This window comes from Chinchilla lanigera, unplaced genomic scaffold (genome assembly GCF_000276665.1).
Source record: "Chinchilla lanigera isolate Chin_1 unplaced genomic scaffold, ChiLan1.0 scaffold00024, whole genome shotgun sequence".
Lineage (NCBI taxonomy): Eukaryota > Metazoa > Chordata > Mammalia > Rodentia > Chinchillidae > Chinchilla > Chinchilla lanigera.
In genome coordinates, this window is record NW_004955425.1 from 15,276,901 (window position 1) to 15,302,708 (window position 25,808).

The following is a 25,808-nucleotide window of genomic DNA, read 5'->3' on the forward strand; positions in this document are numbered from 1 at the left end:
CCCTTCCTGAGAGCCACCCCCCCCCCCCCCCCGTAGGTGCTGCTGAGGGTCATTGCCTCCAGTGGAAAGTCTGTTCTGATCCTGGTAACTACTCCCACCCACTTGGGCCATTTAGCCTAAGAGTGGTGATAGAGGGCTTGCTCAGCCCAGCTTCCTTGGCTGTCTGCCTCTTACGGTTCTTTTACACCCCACCAACAACTTCGTCATGAGTTCCTCTGTAAACACCTCCTCCCGTTATCATGTCTCAGGTCCCCCTGTATCTCCTGCTGAGATCTTGACCAATACAAGGACAGTCCTTGAGATCTAGCAAACTGCACCTTATGAAACTTCGCCAAATTACCTTCATTCTTCTGATTTCACCACTGACCAGGGAGAGCTTCCTCTTTACTGTCTTGTCTTTCCTGATGTTCTTGGATTTTTGAGTGGCAGCTACTTACCTGTAAAGTGAAACCTTCTCACCTACCTCATAGGTGTCTCATTAGCAGAACACACTGACATGTGATAGGGAAAGCAGTTGGGCAAATCAGTAGGTGCCTCATATTGCGGTGGGTCTCAGGGAGGCTTGAGAGCAAGGGGTGGCACGTGAGCCAGGCTCACGGGGCTGTGTTCTCCCCGCTTACCTGAGCCCGCTGAACCCACCATAGGCACACACACCTGACCAGGAGGTGAGCAGGGCATATGATAAAGTGGCTGTCGCTGGTCTTTTTAAATGTTTATTCAACAGTTTGTCTTCATTGTTACTTTCCATCTTGATGAAAATTTCCCACTCTTGTGGAACCAATTGAACTGTTACTTTGCTTTCACAGTTTATTTAGCGAACACCATGCATTGTTGTGCTGTGTTCCTAAAACTTTTCATGTTGTAAATACTGCAGAGCACATTTCTCAAAATTTGAGATATTTGGGGAAGATGGAAATGAGTGCACTGTCTTCTGTTATCATTCTCTCCCTTTCCTGCTGGCCCCTCTAATATTACCCATGTTCATTGTCCTTGGGACGTAGTTAATTATATCTCTCCTCAGCAACGTGCTGTTGGTGGGCACCGCCGGGTAAAGGTTTCATTCACGTTCTCTCTCTGGAGGGATGATGTACTGTATTAGTAAAGATACAGGTTCAGCTGTGTGCAGCAGACACTCATAATTACAGTTGTCTAAATAAGTTGGGAGTTCAAAATCTTTTCCTCTTCCAATCTACAGGTAGATGGCTCAGAGCAAAAATGCTTTAGAAGATAGGCTCCTTCTGTCTGTGTCTCATCTGTACAGTCATTCCCTCAGAGTGGGTGAACTGGAAAGTGTACATTTCACTAATACGTACCATTGGTCAGAACCTAGTCCATGGGCTACAACTGGCTGTAAAGGAAGAAATGGTGTCTTTTTTTGTTTTCTGTGCCCAGCAAATTAGCAGTTTATTATTATGCAAGAAAAGAAGAATAGATTTTGGGGAAAGATTAGCTATATTTGGGAAGTATTATATTCCCCATATGCAGAGTGAGGTAGTTTCTTACAAAAAAGCCAAATGAGCTATACAGTTCCACTGAGGTTGAAATGACTCTGAGATATCTAACTTGAGCAAAAGGGACTGGAGTCTGGATGAAACTTTAGAAAGTACTTAGGGATTTCAGAGGTGAGCACTGTAATCTCCTTAGAGAATGATTTTTTTCAAGGAGTGATATACAGAGAAAAAGACCTAGACTGGTTCTAAAAATATGTCTCCTACATTTCTTCAGTTGGGAGATGGAAAGAGGAAGAAGGAACATTGAACATGTGGAGGTGATAGGTATTGAGTAGGTGTTCTCTCTCCGTGAGTCTGTTGTGTATCTGTGCATCTTGCAGGCAGAGCCGTCAGTTGTCTTCGCTTTGGACTGTCTTTTCAAAGGTGTTTATCTTGAGAGCAACCTCTGAAGACAGGATGAGTAGTACCTTGCTCCAGAACCAAGAGCTGATTGCTTATGATCTGGTATTAAATTTTTGGGTTCCCTGAACTCAAGACTCTTTTATAATTTACTCCACTGTGTGCACAGCTATCAGTGTGTCTCCTTCTAGGAGCTGCATATTAAGAGCCAGCACCAGGGGCTGGGGATTTAGCTCACTGGTGCAGCGCCTGCCTGGCAAGCGCAAGGTGGTGAGTTCAATTCCCGGTACCAGAAAAAAAAAAAGAGCCAGCACCAATGCTGGTTCTAGACTCCTGCGATTGCTATAAGTGATAAAACCATTCTTTGTCTGTGGGCAAGAGTCTCATGGACCCCTCTGGCATTATCTATGAAACTGTGGAAGGCAAACTTACAAGTTTGCAAGTGGGGTAAAATTACAGACCCTGCTTAGTTCTTAACAGGGGGGAGCGTTTGAATTCTAAGGTAAGGTTATTCACTATCATGCTACGAAGCGAGAACAGAAACTGAAGAATAAGAAAATGGATTGGGTTAATGACCTAATATAGCGATTCTCTTAACTTTTTTACATGCAAATTTCCTAAATGACCCCAATTATAGAGGGCAAATCTTTTGATATGTATGATATTAGAAATTAAAACTGAAAAAGTTTAAAACATTTAATTCATTTAAAAATGATGATACCACCCATGTGCCAAAAACAATGAAACGTTAAGCTAATGTCACCATAACTTATACAAAGGTGTAAATGGATCATGCAGTTAAATTAAAATGTAAAGGTATAAAATTTTCTGCTGAAAACACAGAAATTTCTTGTGACTTTGGAGTAGGCAGATTTCACAGGTACAAAAAAAAATCCACAATCCAAAAAAAGAAAGACCTATGGGACCTTTTGTTTTGTGAAACATATTATCACAACAACACTACAAAGTGAGAGAACATGTCCTCAAGTCATATGTTTGACAGAAAACTTGAACCCAAAGAACTCTCAAAACTCAGCAGTAACAAAACAGGAACCCAATTTTTAAAATGGGGCAGAATATTTAACACATTTCATCAAAAAGATATACAGATGGCAAGTTAGCACCTGAAAAGATATTTCATATCATCAGAATTAGGGAAATGAAAACAGAAAAACTGATGAGAAATCACTGTGTACACATTAGACCGGTGCTAATTAATTAATTAATTAATTGGCAGTGACAGTGGCAAGTGCTGATAAGGATGAGGAGCAACTGGAATTCTCACATATTCCTGGTGGGAATGCAAAATTGACAAGTCACTCGAGAAAGCCACTGGGAAGTTTCTAATGTAGCACATCTTTATGAAAATTAACTATATTATCAAAAACAAAAACATGAGTGAAAACAGTAAAACAGTCTTACAGTTTTTGTAAATCTCTTCATTCTCTAGCTTACTAGATGGCTTTATTCTCATCTGCTTCTGCGTTTACTCTGTTATGACACCCCATGTCAGAGTCTCTGGAAAACCCCGCTATAAGCTTGAAAGTAAACAAGAGTGAGAAAAGCTACTAATATCTTCACATGTTTTTGATCACCGTTTTGACTCTGTGGACCCCTGAAATGGTCTCAGGCATTTCCAAGGGTAGCTGGGCTACACTTTGAGAATCACTGGTATAAAACATTGTCCTAAGTTTCACTTACATCTTACAGCAACTTGACCTTTTTTTTCTATATCTTATGTCTCATATGTTTACTTAATGGCTTTATTCAAACTGGTGCATTTTTTAAACAAATATTATTTAAAGAGAAACTTTCTATAGCTCCTGTAAATAGAAAACCAGTACCGCTTTCCCATAAATAGACAGCAACCACAAAAATAAATAGCAATGAGTAACTTAAAATATATATAAAAACTTTACCCATGAACCATCTAAATTCATCTCTCATGCCACACTTTGGAAAACACCAACATAAAGAAGTAACAACTCTGCTATACTACTTTATTTTCATCAACCCATTGAATCTTGACAATTACTATAAGAGGTAGATAGTTATTATGACCTTTCCTCTTTTTTACATATGTAAAAAGATGGAAGCACAGGGAGAATAAAGAATTTGCCCAGTGTTCCTTAGAAAGTACATTCCAGAGTTGGGATTTGAACCCTGACACCTTGGATACTGTGCTGGTGGACAGGAAGTTGGATTTACATCCAAGCCCTGCTGTAACTGGGCACTTGGATGTGTCACTGAATCTCACTGCCCTCGCTGATAACATGAGGGAGGTGGAATGAGTTGGTGTGTGTAAATGTGAATGTCTGGTGCCTACCCAGAGACGGGCAGGTCAGGGAGAAATGGGCTGAATATCATGTCGTAGGGTCGGGTGGGATTTTACATCTTGTCTAAAGAAGGCATCTTGTGCTCAGTTTCAAGTGGTTTCTGTTGCTAGTTTTCCTTTTGTTTTTCTTGTTTTCTTTCCTTTGGTTGTTTTTTAGCCTTTGTTTTATAAGAGAAAATTAAAGTCTGAATTTCAAATTTTTAGAACATTTATAGGAGTCAGACAAACACATGGGCTGGGTAGCTTGTGAGTTTCTGACTGAATTATGTCCTCTGACTTTGAGGATCCGTGATGAAAGAAGCTGATTTTGCATCATCATAGAAACAAAACTCCAAATTATAGAAATAGTTTTAAACAATGCTAAAAGGGATAATGACTTTTAAAGTGTCTTAACATGGCCTACATAAATATTGGTGGAGAGCTGGGTTAATTGAAAAGTCAAGGTACATTAATAGAATAACAAAGTATATTTCTTTGTGTTCCTTTTGTGTTGTGTTAGAGTGAATCAGCAATATTTATCCAGTGCCAATTCTCAGTTTGCAGAGAGCTAATGTAATCATGAGATGAGCTTATTGAAATTCTTTTCTTAGACATAGAAACTTGCCCAAGAATGGTACATATTAGGAACTTTAGTACAAACTCACTCAGAATAATAAATATGACCATGTGATTTATGCCATTGTGTGTAGAAAGTAGTGTTTCCTGAGACCTTTTCTATATATATGTTGGCTGTTCTGTTCTTTGGGGCTGGTTTGTTCTTTCCCCCTCCTCTGCTTATCAGATTTCCTTTTAAATCCTGGCATTTGACAATGTTGCAAGGCCAGTTTCTCTGTGAAGCCAAAATAAAACATGCTGGAGGTTTCACAATTAATATACGCTTGGGATCAGAGTTTACATGTTTGTGGGAATTTCTACAGTTGTGTGTGTGAAGGGGGGGAGGGAGAGAGACAGAGAGAAGAGTGAGGACAGAATCTATAGACTAATTCTGGAAAGATGAGTGTGTTCATCAGTGACATCATAAGGATTGTATTTTCTCTTGGTTAATAAACTATTTGTTTCGCCGGTGGTGTAAGCCAGCCAGAACTAGTCATGCTATTTCTTGGAAAAGCTCTGAAGCAACTGGTAATTGAAATGATAATCATTTGATCATAGAGCTATTTGAAAATCACATTCATCTCCAAACTTGTCTATTCTAGGAAACCTTATTTGGTCAAAATGCTGCCAAATTCCATCTTCACTAAAGTTGAGACTGATATACCATGCTACTGACTTATTTTCCAGTACATTCTAAACTCCATTTTTCGTATGCCCAGTCCTGAAGCTGTTCCCATATGCCTTGAAACAATACCCAGGCTGAATTTTTATTCTGACATTTAATAATCACCATGTAATAGCTATAAAATGCATGACAACTACAGATCTTCTATTTCAAGAGGATGGTGTGGCAAGTCGGGGTGAAATCATCCACTGAAGTGGTATTTTGTAATATGCCCCACTGTTTATCTCATATTGAAATTTTTTCTTGAGGAGAGGATAAAAACACAGTTTCCACTTTGTCTCCTCTTTACTGGAAGTTCATATTTGATCATGATAAGAGAAGGGATTCCATTACCCAAGTTCTACATTTCATGTTTGATAGAGTATTTATTACTGTCTTGCTGCCTAACAAGCCTTCTCTCAGAAGCAGGTTGGAACTGAATGAGGAGAAAGGAAATCTTAGATCCTACCTTAAAGTATTTTTAAAAACTAAATCTAGGGCTTCTTTGTGTGTGGAGCGTATCTTTATAAGTCCTCTTTGTGTGGAGCAGTGTGTGCAGTGACGTTTGTGGGGGGGTGAGTGTGCGCGTGTGGGTGTGTGGCGGAGGAAGGAGTTAGCGTCATGTTTAACAGCAAAATTAGCCCAAATCACTTGTGGATTCCTTTTGTATAATAGCTTAGAGACATCTTCCTGTTGTTGTTTTGTCAAAAATATTTCGAAGATTTTGTAAGCTTAGGGGTTTTCACAGCTAAGCTTTCTTCAGAAATGTGAAATAAAATAAATGAAAGAAGTCAGTTCAAGTTGAAATGCCAAATTCTTCAAATAATTTAACTTAAAAGCCAGTGAGATGATCTTCATAAGCTTTTTTTCCAAAGAGCCTTTGGGTGAGGGGGCCTCTCTTTGTTCCATGTGTGGATATCTATTACATATCTTGCTGGATTATTCTTCAGGAGAAAGTTGGCTATTTCCTGGAAGCAATTAGAGATGCTTAAAATTCAAATTTATGGTCCATAGGAGGAACTTAAGTTTCAACTACTTTTCTTAGCTTCAAATACTTTCTCCTCACTCGCCCTCTCACCCCCTACCCCATACGTATTAAAAGAAAAACTCGGTTCATTTCTCAACTTACAAAGGTTTTGAGAAACATGAGAATGTGTAAGTTTCTTTCAGTGGGAAGCACATAACATTTATGAAGTATTTCTTTTGGGATTACATCACAGTTTTATTTAATTTTTAGGACAAAAGTTAAATTCAATATTTGTGTATAAGCCAAGGGAAAATGTACCATAAACATAGGAATTTTAGGGTGAGTCAGAGTTCCAAGAATCTTAGATTTACTTAGAACATTTATATGGAGACAGGCTAACCATTAGTCACCCAGCCTTCACTTTTTACATTTGTAATTAATTGCACCTAAAAATCTGCTTTCACCCAAGTGGTTAAATAGGTAGAGGGAGCTTTGCAAACACTATTCAAAATGGCAATAGAATTACTACCCTATTTTTGGATACTTTATAACTGTAACAAATACGTACTATAAATTATTCTTTAAATATCCAGCAACAAAAGCCAGTGAAATGAAGTAAGTTATCAGAGATTCTTGGATACCAAAACCCACAGTCTATTTGGGAAGGTTAAACCATTCACATGGCAGTTCAGGGGAGCTTTGGGGAGACTGTCGTTTACCTCAAACCCATAACTAATGTTTTTTGTTCCATCTCATCTCTCGTAGGATGAAGTCATTGCTGTTTCTGAAAAGGTGATTGTGAAGCTTGAAGACCTGGTCAAATGGGTACATTCTGATTTCTCCAAGTGGAGATCTGGCCTCCAGGCTGGGCCAGTGAAAGCGGAGGCCTTGGGGAGAAATGGACAGAAGGAAGCTCTGCTGAAGTACAGACAGTCCACCCTCAACAGCGGACTCAACTTCAAAGATGTTCTCAAGGAAAAGGCTGACCTTGGTAAATACAATTCACACTTCTAAACTGAATGTATGGGTGAATATAGTAAGCTTTTCTTGTCATAGGTTTTTCTGGAAGCTGTGTCATATAATTATACATACACACACATCCACACATACAGAAACGCACACACTTATTTGCCCTCAAAGGGAACTCAGGATACAGATGGAGAGAAAACTTGTAGGTGAGGAGTGAGTGTTGCCTGTTGGATCACAGACTTCTGTGTATTGACTCCTGTACCAGGTGATATAATGCATAGCATTAAACAGCTTCCAATGCTCTACCAAAACAAAAGACTTCCTTAGGGCACCTGAAATTGGATTAATGAAGACTTTGAGCACTTGCTACAAGGAGTCAGTATAACATCTACTAATACCATGCCAGAATTTCATGTTTTATAGTGGATGGAAAGCAAGGTGAGAGACAACCTTGGGCACACGAACCATTTGTTGGCATTGATGGCATAGATTTCCTTGAACTTTTAGCACCCAGTGGTCAGCCAAGTAAACGACCTAAGGTCAGCTGCCTAAGTTTTTCTTTCCTTTCTTCTCTTTCTCGATATGTATAAAGAACTTGTGCTTTGGTGTTATTCATAGTTAGGCTCTGTAATGTTCTGATTAGTGTTTGAACACTAACACTTGCTCTGCTGGGCAGCCTTAGGCTAGTAACTTAACCTCTAACCTCAGTTTCCCCATATAAAAATAAGTCATTGTGAGCTGAAAGATCTAGCACAGTGATGACAGGCAGGAGGGGCTCCATAATTAATTCTGTTGCTCTAACACTTCCTTCTTCAGTGACTTTTGTGTCCTTTCCCTGTTCTTTTCCTTCTGTTTGCATCCCCTTGTGGGCTTTACTGTTGTACTCTCCTAGTATTGCTCAAGACTGAAGTTGTTGACCTCTGATTTAGACCAGTTATTTCCTCTTTAGACAAAGAGGAACTTCATTTTTAACATATTAAGGCATCTTTTTTCTTTCACTCTAGCACAATGCTGATTTTCATAGCCCTATTTTATGTCTTAATGTGACAACTTCCTGTTTTTTTGTTTTAACCTAGAACTCAGCTATTACAAGAAACCCAGATGATTTATTTTAATTGGCATAAAGAAACTGAATAACACCAGTAACTGACTGTGTCTTTCACGTGATTCTGGTTTATGATGAGCTGTGCTGTGGGGGGGGGAGCATTAATATTTTCTTGCAGTTTAACAGTCAACAATTTCCTGGCATCTTTTGCTGTATGTCAGACAGTAATTTTGGACACGGCACCTTGATAGTTATGTGTACAATTAGAAAAAATTATTAAACTAATGCTCTTCCTTCTCTAGAAAAAAAAGTACAGTTTTCTTACATATACTGTCACATGTCCCAGTTTTGTGAACATACAATGACCATTCTTATCATGTGTGAAAACGCTCAATAATATCTGTGTTGCCTGCCTAATGCATGGTCTAAGTTGCATTGCCATTGTCTTGTGCTTTTTTCTTTAACATTAAAACCTTTCTTTGTTTGAGTTTTTCTGAGTTATGGAATATACTGTTACTAACAAAAAATTAAACAGGAAACCCATGGGGGAACAAAAGGATGTGTAGATGGTTAAGCTTGATGTGACACTTATAAACAGGAGTATTTATAGCCGGGTTCTTTCGTGTTTCAAAGGAATAGTTTACTAACGACACTTAAAAAAAAAAAGGGAAACAGTTTGTTATTGTGATCAAAAGATACAGAAATTTATTCTTCTTGAAATGTAAAAAATGTCCATAATCTACGTTTTTTTGCAATTGATTTTAGAAGAAATGGGTTTATAGTGAATATTCAAAGTACTTGCGGGCGGTTTGGTCTGGAAAATCTAGAGATTAGTAGTTTGTAAGTCTAGTTGCTCTCAGGACTCACCAGGGGAATTTACCGAGTCCTGCTCGCCCAGATTCTTCTCAGTGACAGAGGCAAGGCCAAGGACTGTGCAGAGATAAAAGAATTACTAGGTGATTCGGACTTTTTTCTTTCTTTTTTTGGTGTCACTTGGGAGACATCTCTACGATGAGTGCTGAGGAAGAAGTAATCAAAGGAAGACTAGATTGGGAGGCTTTCATGAGCAAGAAACACCATGTACCTTTTCTTTTTTTAATGCAAAATACCCCTTTAAGGATAGAATTTAGAGCCTTGAAATTCTACTCAGTTGGTATGAACTGCGGGGAATTTGAGACAAATGGCTTTTGTCACTGGAATGCACACTGTGTTGTAATAATGTAGAAAGAGAAACAAAAACTTTCCTTAATGTAATGAGTTTCCACTATCTGCCTGATCTAAAGTTTGCAAGTCACCCTTGTCAGGATTTATCCCAGGGAGAGAGGGAGTGTCATTGCACACAATCCTGGCCCGGCGACTTTTTCGTCATCCTCTTCCCTTCTCTGTGTGTAACATCAAAATATTTGTTGTCTGTACTTTTCTTTCTACACAGTGGTTTCCTTATCTCTTCTTGTCTTGGCCACACTGAAACCACCTCTAGTCTCACATTGTTCATGGCAGTTCACACACTTATTAGGTTTTTCCTTCTCTTAGAACCTTTCATTGTTCTTACCAAAGAAAGATGAACTGGGAGATTACTTCAGACCCTCCCCTTCTTTTGCTGGGGGAAGCAAGTAAAGAATGTAAAGATCTCACCTTTCTATGGATAAAGTAAAACTCCAACATGTTATTCAAAAAAAAAAAAGCTAAGTTATTTCATCCTGTCTAAAAAAAAAAATCAATAGTAACAAAAGAGTTAGGTTGACTCTCAAAGAAGGGATTTTAAAATATAAGAGCTAATTAAAGAACTCTTCTTGCTCTGTGCTTAAGTAGAATAAATTCCTTTTAATCCCAGTTTGTGTCACTTCCTGTCTCTCTCTGAGTAGTAAAAAAACAAAAATGTTCTCACAAATGTGTGCCTGCCAGCAAGTTAATACTCCACAAAGAGAAACTCTGCCCCAAATGGCAGCTTCCAATAACTGCTCTGATTCAAATCAGAACTCTTTCGATTTTTATCCCCTCCCCCCTGAAAGGAGAAAATTTGGACAAGATTTGAGGATGTACTAGTTAGAGATTTTTTTTAAATCTCTACAGTTTTTACTTAAGACCCTAAGTGTTTGTTGAATAAAACTGCCAATTTGGATATTTCAGCAACTAATACTCTTTAAAAAATTCTTCTAAACTGTGGTGAAGTACGTTCATTGTCTTCCCTCCTCTTTGTCCTTTTCAAAGAAAGTTAGTTCAATATGAAACTAGTGCAAAGTGGGACTTTACTGAGTGACGTGATTTACCTTCTTTCAGACTATTTCATACTAGTTTATTTAAAAAAAAGAAAAACAACTACGTTGAAATAGAAGGGTTAAAGAATGTATTATTCATAAGCATAATGAATACAAGAACCTGTTTTTCCAGAAGAATCAGGTTGATTAAATCATTCACTACACAAGCCTCTAGTTATTTATTTTTGTCTTTAGAATTACAGTACTTTGCTTTTGTAATAAAGTGGACTTGATACCCATATTTGGTATGGCAGTTGGAAGTAGTCAAATGAAGAGTTATTTTGTCTTACAAAATTTTTGGCAACTAAGGAGTATAAATACTATCACTGAAACATAGCAAACTTGCATTTTTTATTCCTTGGGCTATAGTTTGAAAAAAGCTCAAATTATTTTATGTAACACTGCTTCTTACAGAGTTCCTTTAAGTATGAAAGCTGCAGTGTAAGCTTTATTGGCCTATAAATATGTCATTATAGTCGGACTACATTTATATGCTTTGGATTGTTGTTTAAGCCAAGAAAATATGTCTCTACAGGTTGACTTTTTATTGAAACCCTTTGAGGCATACAACAAGATGTATTTTAGGCCAAGGTTATTAAAACAGCATTTTCATTTTTTTGCAGCAGACTCATTGTCAATTATGCCGCCACAAACTGTCTGTGGATGGGCAGTTATGAATGGTTTCATCTCCAAATATGTCTTTAGAAAAAAACATAAAAGATAGAAGAGTCTGAGCTGAAACTGAGAAAAGACCCAAAGAGTGTGTACGTGTGGGGGTGGGGAGCTGTCTGAATTTAAAGATGCTGGTTTCCTCAGCTCAATTTCTGGTTCTAAAGTCCCATCAAACTGAGAAAAGTGACTGCCCCTCTCCCTCCTGTTCCTGGCACTTTCCCCTGTCCGCTTCGGGAGTAGACAGCTCAGTGGTGTTGGAAAGGCAGGAGATAGGGCCCTCTAGAATCTTAGCTCTGCCTTGAGGCGGTTACACCCGGGAAAAAATGGCCAAAAGTCACTGTTTATACTTCCGGTTCCCGTGTGCGAAGCAGACAATATGGACCTTGCTTTATCACATAGAGTTCTGAGAACAAATGAGTCAATATCTATGGGAACATTCCAGACACTGAAGTCTAAATAGAGACTTCATTCTATTATTACCAGAAGGAAGTTCTCCATGATATGGAACTGTGTAGTATATTTTCTTATTTGTTCATTTAATGTCCTTGAATACACAGGTACTAGTGATTGTGAGCAGAGTTTACTCTCAATACTATCTCCCTAAATAGAGGACTATTGTTAAAATCCTTCAAGTGCTTCGTTATTTACTTTTATACAGTTATTTATGTGTACATTGTCTACATATAAAATATATTGTAATGTTTATATATTATTTGTATCTTTCATAAATATATTGAAATGTTATATGATATAATTAATATTTTATATATTTATATATTACATATTATATAACTTCTCTCCTTTTCAAAATTATGTCAGAATAAGTACTGGTGGCCAGTTGTGTGACTTCCCAAGGATTCTTTGTTAAAAGTTGACTGCAGTCTTTGCTGAGAAAGTCTTGAGACCTTGTAGTTCAAATGCTTGTTTCAGATCACTTCTGAGGCTGATATGTTTCACGGATGTGGTCGTGGAAAGGATTCTTTCTCCTTGTTGAAGAAAACAATATCAATGTTTTTAATAAGAAGCATATTAAGATGCTGACAATTTATTATAATAAGGATTTTTACCCATGATATCAAATGGGCTTATGGAAATTGTAGACATGCTTCTTATTAGAATAATTCCTCCTTCTTTCCCTTTCATGCTCCCTTCTTTCCTCTCTTTTTTCATCCTTCCTTCTTTCCTAGATCCAAGTTTCATATGTGTATTAAGGAGTCATTTGGAAGCACTTATTGTTTATATGTTATCTTCAACAGCTAGGCTAGTTAAACCATCTCCTTAGTAGTGAGAATTAGATAATATACTATTATGTTATTCTCTTTGTGAATATTTTGAGAAATCTGCAGAACAGACTCCTCATGGAAACAAATTTGGCCTTTATAATATTCCTAAGTTTAAAATAGAAATCAATTACACGCGGTACTTAGCAAAAATTTGTACAGATTCTTGCCAAAAGATTTTTTCACAAAGTCCTTGGACAATATTGCTGTTTGCCATGATTTTTTAAAGATGCTAATCACAGCATGATCAACAATGGAGAGGAGTGCTATCTGTGTGCCCACAGGACTCCTTCTTTAATAGGCTAAGGCGTGCCATTGTAAAGGACATGCATTTACGAGGCGCAAGCTCCCATTCCCACGAAGCTGCATCCAAAACATGCAGTTTCAGAACTGCTTGATAGCAAGATATTTTCTAAGAATCTAGGAATCCAAAAATTTATACCCATAAGGAATAAGAAGGCTTTATTTAAAAGTTAGAATTCAGCTTGACCATCTGATAAAAAGTTGAATATTGTCCTGAAATAATGGTAGAATGAATCAGTAAAATATGTCCCAGATATGTAACATTCATTTATGTCGTCCATATTAGCCACCTTGGTTATTTCCAGTGGAAGGGAACTTTGCAAAATCTAACCCTGTCTGAGCCAATAAGTAGCTACTCGTCAGCTCTGCTTCCCAGATGCTTTGCTATAGCTCGAAAAGATGCATCCCAAGTTAAGACCCTGTCCTTTGAAATTTATCTTGACCTGAAGATCTTACAGTATTTTCTACAACAATGAATGCATTTTAGAATTCCAAATCATTTAACAATAGACTGAATATAGACAATCAACTGAAGAGAAGTTTGTAGAATTTAGCAATTTATTCTTATTCTTAAATCTTGAGAAGTTAAGGCAGAAGAAGGGGAAAAAAGTGAAACAAATTTTCAGTGCTATATTTTGGTTCCAGGTAACTTGTATATACCTCTAAAATGCAAACAGTGAACAAAACTCATGTTGTTTTAGAGCTCTTTGTAGAGTTGTGAGGCTGGGAAGGACCTTCAGGGATGTTGGTCCCATATACGTTTCCTCCCTGTTTTCCTTGAAACAGTCTTCTACTCTATTTGCTAAACAACCGCACTGGCTTCAGTTCTTTCCTAGGATGTGGTTCCAAAATCCTGCACCACTCCAGTTACTTGTCTTAGGAATGACTTTAAGGTTTGTTTTTTCAACACCAGTTTATTCATTTATATTGTTGGGCTCAGTATTGCTAAGAATTCTAGAGCCAGAGTAAGAGAGTCTTCCAATGGGGAGCAGAGGTCACGTACACTCATGGTACATGGCAGAACTCTGAGGAGCTGGCGTGGCACACTCTGCAGATGTTACTTGACTGCAGCAGACCTGTTAAACTCTTCTTAGAGCTGTGTGGCCGTGCCACTTCTGTACCACAGATGAAAATGTTATTTCACCACAACATCCCCCTGAAGTTTAGTTACCTGTTTTTTTATTTTGGGTTTTTTACACAGTGTTATTAAGTACAGACTATTTTCTAGTGAACATCATAGTTAATCAGTATAGCAGCTGTTGAGGCTCAATATCAGTGTTACTGTGCCTTTGTATCTCTGCCCTTTACTGTACTTGTGTACACCACTTAAAAGGTACCTTGCCCAAACTGGTTTTTGCTTCAGTAAAGACCCATGGCTGAAGACCGTCTTGGTGTCCAACCTGTTTAAGCTACTCCAACAAGATGAAGATGTGTATTCAAAAGGAGATTCGATTCAACAGTTCCCCTTTCGGTTGGAGCGCATGATGCTTTTCTTATTGTGTTACAATTCCAAAATGTTTTTGTTTCCCTTCTACCCCTCACCTCTTTAGTCACTGCATGATTGCTAAGGATAGGCTATTATTAGAGCTGTTGTCACGATAGTATCACCTGCGACACAAAGCACACAAGCCCACATGTGAGTTGATGTGACTTTTCCACAGGGCTTTGTGAGCAGATATTTGATGTGGGCATTTAGTCTTGGTACTCATTAGTATTGACACCGGTTCTTCTGAACAGCTCGTCTATCTTTCAAGGTGCTTTAAAGGCGAGGTTTTATTGCAAAACATTAATTTCCCCACATGTCAAGATTCACTGCCCTTCTATCCTCTAACATTAGGGATTTAAGTCTGTAGTTTGTACAGGTCACTGTAGAGGAAACCTGAGGTTTAGACTTTCAGCCCATAATTTAATAAACATATTTATTTAGGACAGACTGGAATAATAGTGGGTTTTCAAAGGTTTTACAAAGTGCTTCATGCCCAGTAGGGGCTGAACAAATAGTGCTGCTGATTTGGGGTTTTCCTAGCTGCCCAACTCAGTGTATTTCCATTTAGTGCACTGGGATGAAGTAGCCTTGCCTCTTTCTTCTTTGAAATCCTGGAGCTGTGCTTTGCTTAGACCTCTCTGCCTTTAGACCTCCTCATTAACACGTCTGAAAATTGAATCATTTGTGCTATCTTTTTAACACTTCTGATCTCCTCTAAATATTAGCTTTCAGCTTACAGCATGCCCTTTTTTCAAATACTTCATGCCTGCTGGATTAAGTACAAATGTGGTAGGCAAGTAGCCAGTGAACTGTTTAGTCAGTCCCAGCCTCTAATGTTCTTTTTTTTAATTAATAACTTCCGTTGTTGTTACTTTTATTCCTAACAATAATGTCCAAGTTCATTTGAGGAAATGTAGGCAGTGGAGATAAGCAAAAAGCAAAAACCTGTAAGGTGATTGTTTTCCTCCTCCCCGGAAGTAAGTGCTATTGGCACGTGTAGGTGTGCTAATGTACATGTGAATGTATACATAGGCAAGAATTCATGGGCATAAGCTTTTTCCCTATAAAAATAAAATCGCTATATTGGAACTCCCCCCCCCCCCGTACCTAGTTTTGTATACACTGTAACTATGCCTCCCTGTTGTAAAACACTTTATCTGGCTGCAGAAGATTTCATTACTGAAGTGTATCATACTTTAATTATTGTTGTACCTTTCAATTGCCTCTGATTCCTACAAACCCTAAAATTCTTATCGCTGTGCACATATCCATTATTATTTCTTTGGATTTGGGAGAGATTGCTGGCTCCAATTGTGCGCAGAATGTTAACACAGCTTACCCTTCTCTCTTACATCCTGTCTCTTTTGTAAACCCCTGCTTTTGCCTAACTTTCCGCTTTCTTTCTCCTTCACCGCTGGCACCTACTTTGACTTCCAAAGTCTCTGATAAGCTTTGAGGCGCTCACGCCTTCTGCTCCTGGCATGCCCTTTGCAGGACTCTGAATTGTGGGAATACTCACTTTCCTTTGAGAGTCAGTTTAAGTTACTGAAAATTCTTAGTCATCCAGCTCGTGAAGATTTTCCCTGATTTATTGCTCACTTATCTTATCATGTTTAGTGTTTCTACCACCTTACTGAGCACCTTACTGTATAACTACCAATATAATGCCGATCTTCTTTTCATGTGTTTGTCTTATCATCGCAGTAAGAACCTCAGCTCTATAGTGCGGGCTCTCTAACTTCAAAGCTATACCTAGTAGGTTAAGTAAACACGTGGCTTGTTTGATCACCCTCCTCTGAATTCTCTCATTCTCTCTTCTTAGTCTACCTGAGACACCTCAGGGCATTCAAAGGTTGATTTGGCTTCTTTCACAGCACTTCCTAGGACACCCTCTAGTGGAGGGGCTGTCTCACTGGTATCTGATAGGAGAAGCAACATACTTTTGAGTATTTGGTTGTAACTATGCTCGGCCTAATGCTCATTCAAGCAGCTGTCACTCATGCTGAAAAATTTTGAAAGAGATTTTGGGTGTGTGTGTGTGTACACATTTTATATAGTAATACTGGCACTTTCCTCTCTTCCTTAAGGGAATCATTTTTCATGTTTCAGGATCATAGCAGACACAAAAATGTGCAGAGAAATAAGCAAATCCACACTGGACTTGTACTGCCTTATCTTTTTTACTATCAGCTTGTTTATAATCTGTCTTTTTTTTAGGTGACAGGTTATTAAGGAGACAGTTTTAGCTCCACATCTAGAGCTTCTTTTCTGCGCAATTGCACTGTTGTAATCTTCTCTTCCCTTAAAATGATTACTTGCTAATCACGGTAGAAGATTTTCTCCACCTTCCAACTACCCATGCTACTCCTTTGGTTCACAAAGAAAGTATTCTATTAGGCCCTGCAAAAACAAAGCTTCATGCCTGGCCTATTCTCTCAATAAGAAATAAAACATTGTTTTCATAGCAGTGCTGATAATAAGGCAGAGTTCAAAGCATGATGAAACATATACTTTTCTAGCAGAGAATACCCTATAGTTACCTGGCTAATTACCATCACGTGATGGCTGTGTGTATAAATATAGGCTTTTCACATGTGCAGTCTCTGTGTGGGTTTCTTCTCTTTTTTTTTTTTTTCCTTTTTTTCAAACTGAGAATTTCATTTAGTTCCCATTGTTTTGTATTAATGTTTTCAATCAAAGATTTAGAAGAATAAGCAAACATGAAAGCCACCATTTTAGGATAGCATTTTTGTGACAGCTGTACTAGGTCTTACTATGTAGTCATTACATTGTATAAAGACCATGGACTTTAAAATAAGATGGACCTGGACTGATTTATCTGTTCTATAAGCTGATGGTCTTAAAGGTCTAATTCTGCTTTGATTGCTTACCTATAGCACAGGATTAGCAATATTTGTCCCATAGGACTGTGGAAGATTAGATTACATCAGGTGTAGGAAGGCACCAAGCACACAGTAGGGACAAATATTCAATAATACTAGTTTTCTTTTGTCTTTCTTTTAGAAAGCAAACTTTCTAAAATTCTGTTTTCTTCCATGAGAAATAAAGCTAGACAGTCACAACATAAAATAGATACCAAGATGAAGATAATAGCTGTATGTGACCTCATCAATATAATTCACAAACATTCAAGTTACAGGGCACTGAAATTATTCAGGATTAAATAAGACTGATCTCAATTCTCTAAGGATCCAAAAAACCTTGAAGGTCATTTTGAAGTGCTTCTAATGTGAGTTTAAATGTTCTATGCTAAAATTTACTTAAATAGGTAACATCCTGCAAATCTTCTGCTCTTTAACTCTTCTGATCACTCCTAGATCATAATTAACAGCTGATCCTAGTTAGTTAGAAATTTTGGTGCCAGGAATTCCAAATGTACTTTGGATGATCACATGTAAAACATGTGTACTGCTGGCCTCCTCTGTTCCTTCTCTGGCTGTGATCCGACTGGTCTTGAAGTTTATTGGATCTGTATGCACGGGTATGTGAATACGCTTGTGTGTTTGTGGGATGGTCCACACTGGAAATCTCTTGTTCTTGGGTGCTTAATTATTCCAAAAGAAACCAAACTACACTGGTATGTGTTTTGTGTGTCATTTTCTGTTGGAGGTTATGGGCAACAATTTGTGTATGTTAGAGTAATCTATGTTATCCTGCATAACAAACAGCTCCAGAATCTCAATGACTTAACATGACAAAGGCTTATTTTTTGATTAGGAATAGTTCTCTATGGTGCGCAGAAGTCTCCAGAAGAGATTTTCCCTCTGTGGTGGCCCTGCATTACACTCTCCATGCCACTATGTGCTCCTAGGCTTACATAGTAAAGGGACGAGAGGTGAAGGGTTGAGTACTAGCAATTAAATGTTTACACTCATTAATAGCTCACAGTAATATACATCACTTCGATGCACATTTCATTAATCAATTAGGTGGCTAATTTCATGGCCATGTCTTACTTCATGGAGGTGGAGATATATAATCCTACTGCATTCCTGGAATGAGGAGGGAATTAGACGCTAACATTAGTAATAACTCATGTGTGCACTTAGGATAATATGAATATCATACATTCATAAGTCTCAGGCTTGATGTGAACTGCAGATAATCTCATTACAAGAATCTAATTATGACATTTTTTCCTGCATCTACTTCGCCTTAAATGTCCTCTGGAAAAATGTCAATTAGTTGATTTAAAATATTCAGTGATTGGGAACTTACTACTTAATGTGACAGTCCTAGTCCATCTCTGATCCATTACTTTGTTAGAAATTCTTATTTTGATCAATTAAATTTGAATATGTGGTTTGCAGTATAAATCATTGTATCCACTATAAACCGTTTTTCCTAGTTCTTGTCTCATAACAACATAGAGCAAATCAATTTCTTCTTGATCTGGATCACATTTGAAATGTCTGAAAACACTTACGAGGCCTCACTAGTGTTCCATCTCCTTCCCCAGTGTTCCCTTCTTCAGGGCGAATACCAGTAGCCCCACCCCACCTTCCTTATATGGTGTGATTTCTCGTTCCTTTCCCTCCTTCCTGGCTCTTTTCTAAAAAGCTAAATTGTCTCTCTCTTCCCAAAGTGTAACTATATTTGTCTGTATTTAAAGAAAAGGTTATACTTCAATCTGTTTTTTCCCATAATTTCACCTTTTTTACACACTACATGTAAAAATTTAAACCATACAGGAGTAAAAATCTTTCTTCTCCTCCTCTGCAGTTCCCCTCCTCCTCCCAGAAGTAACGCACTGCTAACAATTGATAGTTACTCCTCCCTTTTGTGTGTGTGTGTGTGTGTGTGTATGTGTGTAAGTTGTTTTGCTAAGAAAGCAGGATCTTCCTGTGTGATTATTTTTCAGCTTGCTCTTGTCGCCATTTAACGGTAGTCTAGCACCCTATGTCCAGTATAGTAGCCCCTCTCCACAAATGGTTGGTGAGCACTTGAGATGCAGTTACTGTGACTGAGAGTCTGAACTTCAAATTTTATTTAATTTTAATTAATTTCAATTTAAAATTAAAAACTGAAGCAGTGTAAATTTTTTTCTGTTAGCGATTGTCTTAGTGGGCATATGTATCACTTTCACTACTGAGTATGTAGCATGCAGAGTGGAAAGCATGCAAAGTAGTGTCAGTGCAAAACACACCTCAGGTTTGAAAAATGGAACATAGTGGAGAACGTATATCTCACTAACAATTTTTACACTGATCGCATGTTGAAATAATATGTTTGGTATACTAGATTAAACAAAATATATAATAATTAATTTGAGCTTTTCCTTTTAATGTGGCTATGAGAGAATTTTAATTATATATGTTGCTCATTTTATAACTATTTTGGATACTGCCGATCTAGAGAGAGTTGGGCAAATTCAATGTTTAGCCCAATCTTTTATTCTGAAGTGGAATCACTATTTTACATACTGAGTGCTTAGTAAAGCTAAGGCATTATATTTGCTGTAGAGCAAATCCAGCCCTTGCCCTTAGGAGGTTACAGTGTCGTACAGATACAACTGTGCTGGAAGACAGAGTTTGCCTACTGTCTGCATGAGGGGGCAAGCACAGTATGCTGGACCTGGGGAAAAGGTTCTGGAGAACTTGTCATGTCTGGGAGCCAACTTAACAAATGCTCTCTGAGCAGGAATTATGACCTGTTTCTTTGGTAACAGTTTTATATATCTGAGGTTGGGGTAAAAGTGAGGAAATGCCCTTCTATATACTCTTTCTATTCTGCCAGAATATTACAAAAAGTAGAGGCTCTCATAGTCACCTCTGACTTAGGTCTTGTTAAAGGGCCTATTCACCCCACTGGGAACTTGGACTCAGATCAAAATTGGCTTCCCTGATCGAAATGTTGTGCTTGATGCTGTGTACCAACCTTTCATTGTCTGATAAATACATCATAGTTCAGTTCAAGGCTGTCAGGCGAGCAGAAGAAAACAAGTTCTGTGTCTTCCTTAAAATTCCTAATGTTCTGCCAAAGCTCTAGCACTTCACTAAGAAAACTTTCGGAAATGTTGAAGGGACAGTAATGAAGCTCAAGGTTCTTTCTTGATTTATTTGGACTTAGTGAATTTCATTTGTCTCAAAACTATGAAGCCTCATGCCTGTCAGTGCAAACTCTGGCAATAGAAGACCATCAGCTGAATCTCAAAATGTTAAGTCCTTTAGCTTCTCATTAGATGTCCTTCATTCATCTCAGTACTATGTTCATGCAGTATCACATTCTCAGGGTATAGCCTACAAGATATGTAAAAAGCTAGCAATTTTGATCACAAATGATGGAGCTTTTCCGTGAAAATGTCAACTTTCTGCCTAGTTACATTGCAAGTGGGACTAGTGTGGTTAATCAAGTCAATTCATATGAAACAATTTCTCCCCAAGGCAATGTTATTGGTGGATCTCATAAAATCATATAATTCATCTTGGACAGAACTTTCTAGCTGAGTAAAATTTCTGTCACATCTCTGGTCTGGGACTGAGGGTAGGGAGGGTACAAAATCTATGACATACTACAAATCTATACTACATACAGTGATTCAGGGTTTGGCAGATGGTATATTGACAATTGTCACCTGCGACTCTACCTCCAAAACACCTATAACTTATGCTATAAATCAAATCCCTGGATGTTCTGGGAAATAACCTGAGTCATAGGCTCTTGATTAGAAACTGCTGGATACATTTGCATGAGGATGGCACCCCTCCCCTTACGTACAGGATCTGCGCTGCAGAGTTCAGAATGTAATCTAAAATATGTAGATACACATTTCCTCAGATCATTCATGACATTCACCTGATTCTGAAAGGGATCTATAGTGATTAAAAGGTGAGGAAATACTTTGTGAATGTCTAATTATCGGTACTCCTCTCCCTGAAAAGCTCTTCAGGCATTTCAGCCCGGTTTTATTTTTTATGTTATCCTGGCACTCTGTGCACTTGTGATAAGAAGAACACACGGGTGGATTTGCATGTCCTAGTGGTGCCCCAACTTCTAAGGACGGCACAGATGCTGTGCGGAGCTAAAGAACTTTATGGATTCTCCCAACCAGAAAACATCTACAGCCACAGAATTTGAACATTTGAAAACAGTCATGAGTCCCTTCCTGTAATTGGTCTGCTTGCTCTTAGTTAAAGACTACTAGTTGATCCCCTTTGAGAGCATAGACCCATGGAGCTAGAAAAGCAAGGGTGATACATGTCCACCCACAAGGTTGGAGGGACTGCACTTTCGGATAGCATTTCTGGCATGGGTGAAAAGGAAGGTCTGCCACTCTCATCTTATATATTTTTCCTTTATGCTTTCAAATTATAAAATACGAACTGGGATGGAAATAGGTAATACTTGCTTTCTCTTGTCTGCATGATCTGGCTCTGCTCTGTACAGTGTATCTCCATCTGTGACTTCCTCTACAGAGCACTCAGAGGAGGCTCACAAACTGTGCAAAGCCTATGAAGACACTTTTTGGTGAAGTAGAGCTGCTTTTGTAATGGAAATACATTTTCTGTGGCTTGATTTTTATACATCAGGTTTCATTAAATGAGCCCTGCTTAAGTATTCTTTTGAAAGTCTTTTGTCTCCTCTAGCAGCAGTGTGTTTATTATGTGAATCAATCTCACATTCAATATTCTAAATATTTATAAAACAATGAAATGTGTCTGTAAAGCACACTGCATACGGTTTTGGTCTAAAGTTGGCCTATTTCTATGAACATGATTTGAAGCCCAAGATGAAAAAACCTTTTTCTCAGATCAGGACCCCATCTGCTATTTAACAGATTAAACTACTTACAGAGAAAGAAATGAGAGTTGCTCCGTCTTTCAACCCAAGATATTCTCTGGAATGTTGTAGGTGCTCAGTGCATGCGTTGGGTGAATGGGTGGATGACGAGATCTAAGTCATACTCCTACAGGCACCATAATATGGTGGTAAGAGCTTGGAAGTTTTTCAGGCTGGGACTTGAAGCCCCCAAATTTCTAGCTTTGTGACCTTTGGCAAGTTGCTGAGTTTCAGGTTTTCATCATCTGTAAAATGGGTGTATAACTCCTACTTCCTTGGGATTTTGCAGTATTTAACAACATAGTGAATTCCAGGTGTGTAGAAAAGTTTAGGTCCAATAAACCATTCAGTAAATGATAGCATGATTAAAGTCTGAAGCTTTAGATTAGGATATTCTAGACTTGAGTCACCTATAAGCCAACCTCACCATTTTTACCATACCGGTAATTGACAGTTTTATTATTTACTTAATTTTTCCCTAAGAAAACTGCTATGTACTCAATAACTTTATTTTAAATAAGAAAGTTTTTATCACTACTGTAAGTGGAAAGCCAGTATGATTTGCTACAAATGATGATGAAAATAAATATGCAATTCTTAAAATAAAAAATGTTTGCCATGTACCACCTAACACTGACTCGCATGCTGCTAGTGTCCACCACACTTAAATTCATTTCCTTTGAGGCTTTTTTTCTGGGGCAAGACCCTGGTCTAGGTCACTGATAGCAATGAGACGTTCTCGGCCCATGCAAGCCTTCTGTCAGTGACAGGCTGGGGAAGGATGGGACCAGTTGCAATGGCTGCATCTATAGACTCAGAAGCCAAAGTGCCACACAGATGTGCAGACTTAAATGTTGACCGTACACCTGCCTCTTTGTGGATCAACAAGTGTCCATGGAGAGACACTAGGTTAAATGTCGCAGGACCAGTGAGATGAAGACATGAACCTTACTTTCAAGATGCTTGGACTTTTACAGATGGTTTAATACTCATCTTCTGATTAAGACTGGGCACCTAAGAATCTTAATTTGGGCAGTTTGTAAATATACAGATCTTTATAGGGTAAGGAAAAGTGTCATTGCTACTACCACCCAAAACTATAATTTTGCAAGATGGAGTGGTGGGTAAAACTAGTTTCCATAGAAATTTGCCTTATTAAAGGTGATTTGCTGAGTTCAAATGCTTCACGTTGGCTAGATTGGGACAAATCACTTGCCTAAGCACTGAGCTTCAGCTAAGCAAAATAAACACCTCTTTAAAAGGAAATGTCCTTTAGCAGCATGCAAAAAACTAAGGTGAAGGCTCACATCTGTGTTGTGTTGCTTAATTGGTAAAAACTGAAGCCCCGCTGGAAGAAGCCACATCGTCTGCACTAATCTAATAGTTGAAATACGCGTGCCATGGTTTCAGGTGCTTGTTAATGACTCATCATGCATGTTGGTAATCAGAATATTTCATGTGGCTTGAGAAATGGGTCTGGATGCATTTGCCAGACAGACTCCACCAGTGGGGAAGACCATCTTCACTTGAATGTGCTCCACTCTGTTATACTGTGGAAGAAAAAGAGAATTAGTCAAGCATTCTGCTGTTGGCTTGAGATACCACAGTTCTGAATACAAACACTATAAAGACAAATGAAGCAATAAAAGAATCGTAACATAAAATACCGAACAAATGGACTCCTGCAGGAGTTTGTGCTAGAACAATTTTCCTCATCCATGAGCAGTACCTTAATCCATTGAATAATAGTATTAGTTGTCCATTGAAGTCACCCAAAAGCATTTATGGTCTTAGAGTAAATGATTGGTAATTACGACTTACAAAGCTATAAATACATAGGAGGGAGTTGGTGATATCATAACAAACCGCGAGAGAAGCTAGTGTGGTTTCTATGTTAGCAGAACCTTGAGAAATAGTCAGAGCATATTTGTAGCCCCACAGTTGGATTTTCACTGGCGTGAGTGTGAGACTGGTGTTTCACTGCAAAGCAAGGAGCCCTTTTGCATTGGGACTAGAAGGAGCACCCCAAGATCGTCTCCCTTTGTCTAATGTATGACCTTTTCAACCAGAGAAAATATATTAAAGAAAGATAAAATATTCCCTCCTAGCTCCCTCTCACTTCCCTAATTTCTGATTTTTTTTCCCTTTAAATGAGTTTTCTGTAAGTGAAAAAAGACAATGCCAAAGGACTCTGGTCCTCTCAATTGTTTGCCCTGGTTCGGCTACATTATCTCCCATTTCAGAGTATAAAAAATGATGCATTGAATATTCCAGTCTAGTGCTCTGTTTCCCTTTTTGTTTGTTGCCTTCTGGTCTGCTGGTGGAGGAGACACTGAGTAGGGCACCAGCCCACACTGGCCTGCTAGTGTGACTCACAGCCACAAGAAGCAACGTGTGCCAGGGAGGCAGCAAGAGCCAGATTGTGCCCAGAACATAGCCTTCGGACATCATAAACATGTCTTAGATGAAGACCGTACTGGACAGCTGGTCGACCAGTGTCATTGCCCTACAGAACCAACTTGGTAAAGCACCCTATATTTAAGTAAGGTGCAAGTCTTTGTAAAACCTATCAGTCTCACAGAAAGTTCCACACAATGTGGTGCTGGAATGCTGAGAACTACTTGTCGCATGACAGTTTCACTCTTGATTTCTGTTCCTGTACCTAGGTTTCAGGAGACTTCCATTCCCCTGACTACAAGCATTTCTTGAGCTCCTTTTCTGTGTACTTACTATATTGTACCTCACACAGGCACTGGGAAAGATACCGGCCTTATGGCCTGAATACTTAAGGCCTTGGTAGAATTAGCAACAATTACTTAAAGGAGGCTAAAACACAAGGACCCATGTGCCTGGTGTGGAAAACATGGCCAGCATCTGCCCCAGAGTAATTTTATTCAGGTGCATTACTGTGGTCCTCAAATCTCTTAGATTTGCACTTTTCCTGATTTCGAAGTCTAGGGTCAAACAACAGAGTCCAAATCACTGGATAATCAAATGTTGGGGTGTGGAGTGGGCACACAAACAGCTGGAGGTCACAGGCAGCACCAGACAGAATGGACACAGACCGCCAGGCCGGAACAGCAACTAGGGGCCCGATGTGTGCCAGGAGTTAATCCTTCAGTGCCTGAACTCTGGGTCTCGTCAGATCTAGCCTGGTGTGGACGGGAGGAAGGGCATTCTTCCCTGAAGACCTGATGTCAGTGAGTTAAATGAGGTTTAATTCCCTCTAGATTCTGTTTGTAGCTTACTGCAGTCCCACCCTACAATGCCTAACTGAATAGTGCTCTTCAAAATGCAGCAACTAAAAATAGTTTCATCTGCAGTGTGAACATAGTTTCATATTTATACTAGCATCTGGCCTAAGGAATTGAATACTCCATTCTTTAAATAGCTTCACTCCGGCTCTGGAATACTATGAGATGAAAATCCCCAGTCAAACACCTTGTTTACATAGCCATGTTTCAATACAAACAAGCTCCCTTTTAAAATGCTAAAGAATATTAACTTGGGAGTTGATGGTATCTTTTCAGGAAGTCGAAGAAGAGGAGTAGAGAATAAAATTTAAAATACATCTATTTAGTAAAT

At 38.6% G+C, this 25,808-nt stretch overlaps 1 protein-coding gene across 1 annotated transcript in view; it reads left to right on the forward strand.

Moving 5' to 3' along the window:
* The window catches only part of Arid5b (AT rich interactive domain 5B (MRF1-like)), a 179,296-nt gene that overhangs the window by 22,950 nt on the left and 130,538 nt on the right, over positions 1–25,808 (forward strand). Inside the window, exon 3 of the mRNA XM_005385946.2 lies at positions 7,176–7,401. Coding sequence (XP_005386003.1) covers positions 7,176–7,401 — 226 coding nt within the window. The remainder of the gene's footprint in view (positions 1–7,175; positions 7,402–25,808) is intronic.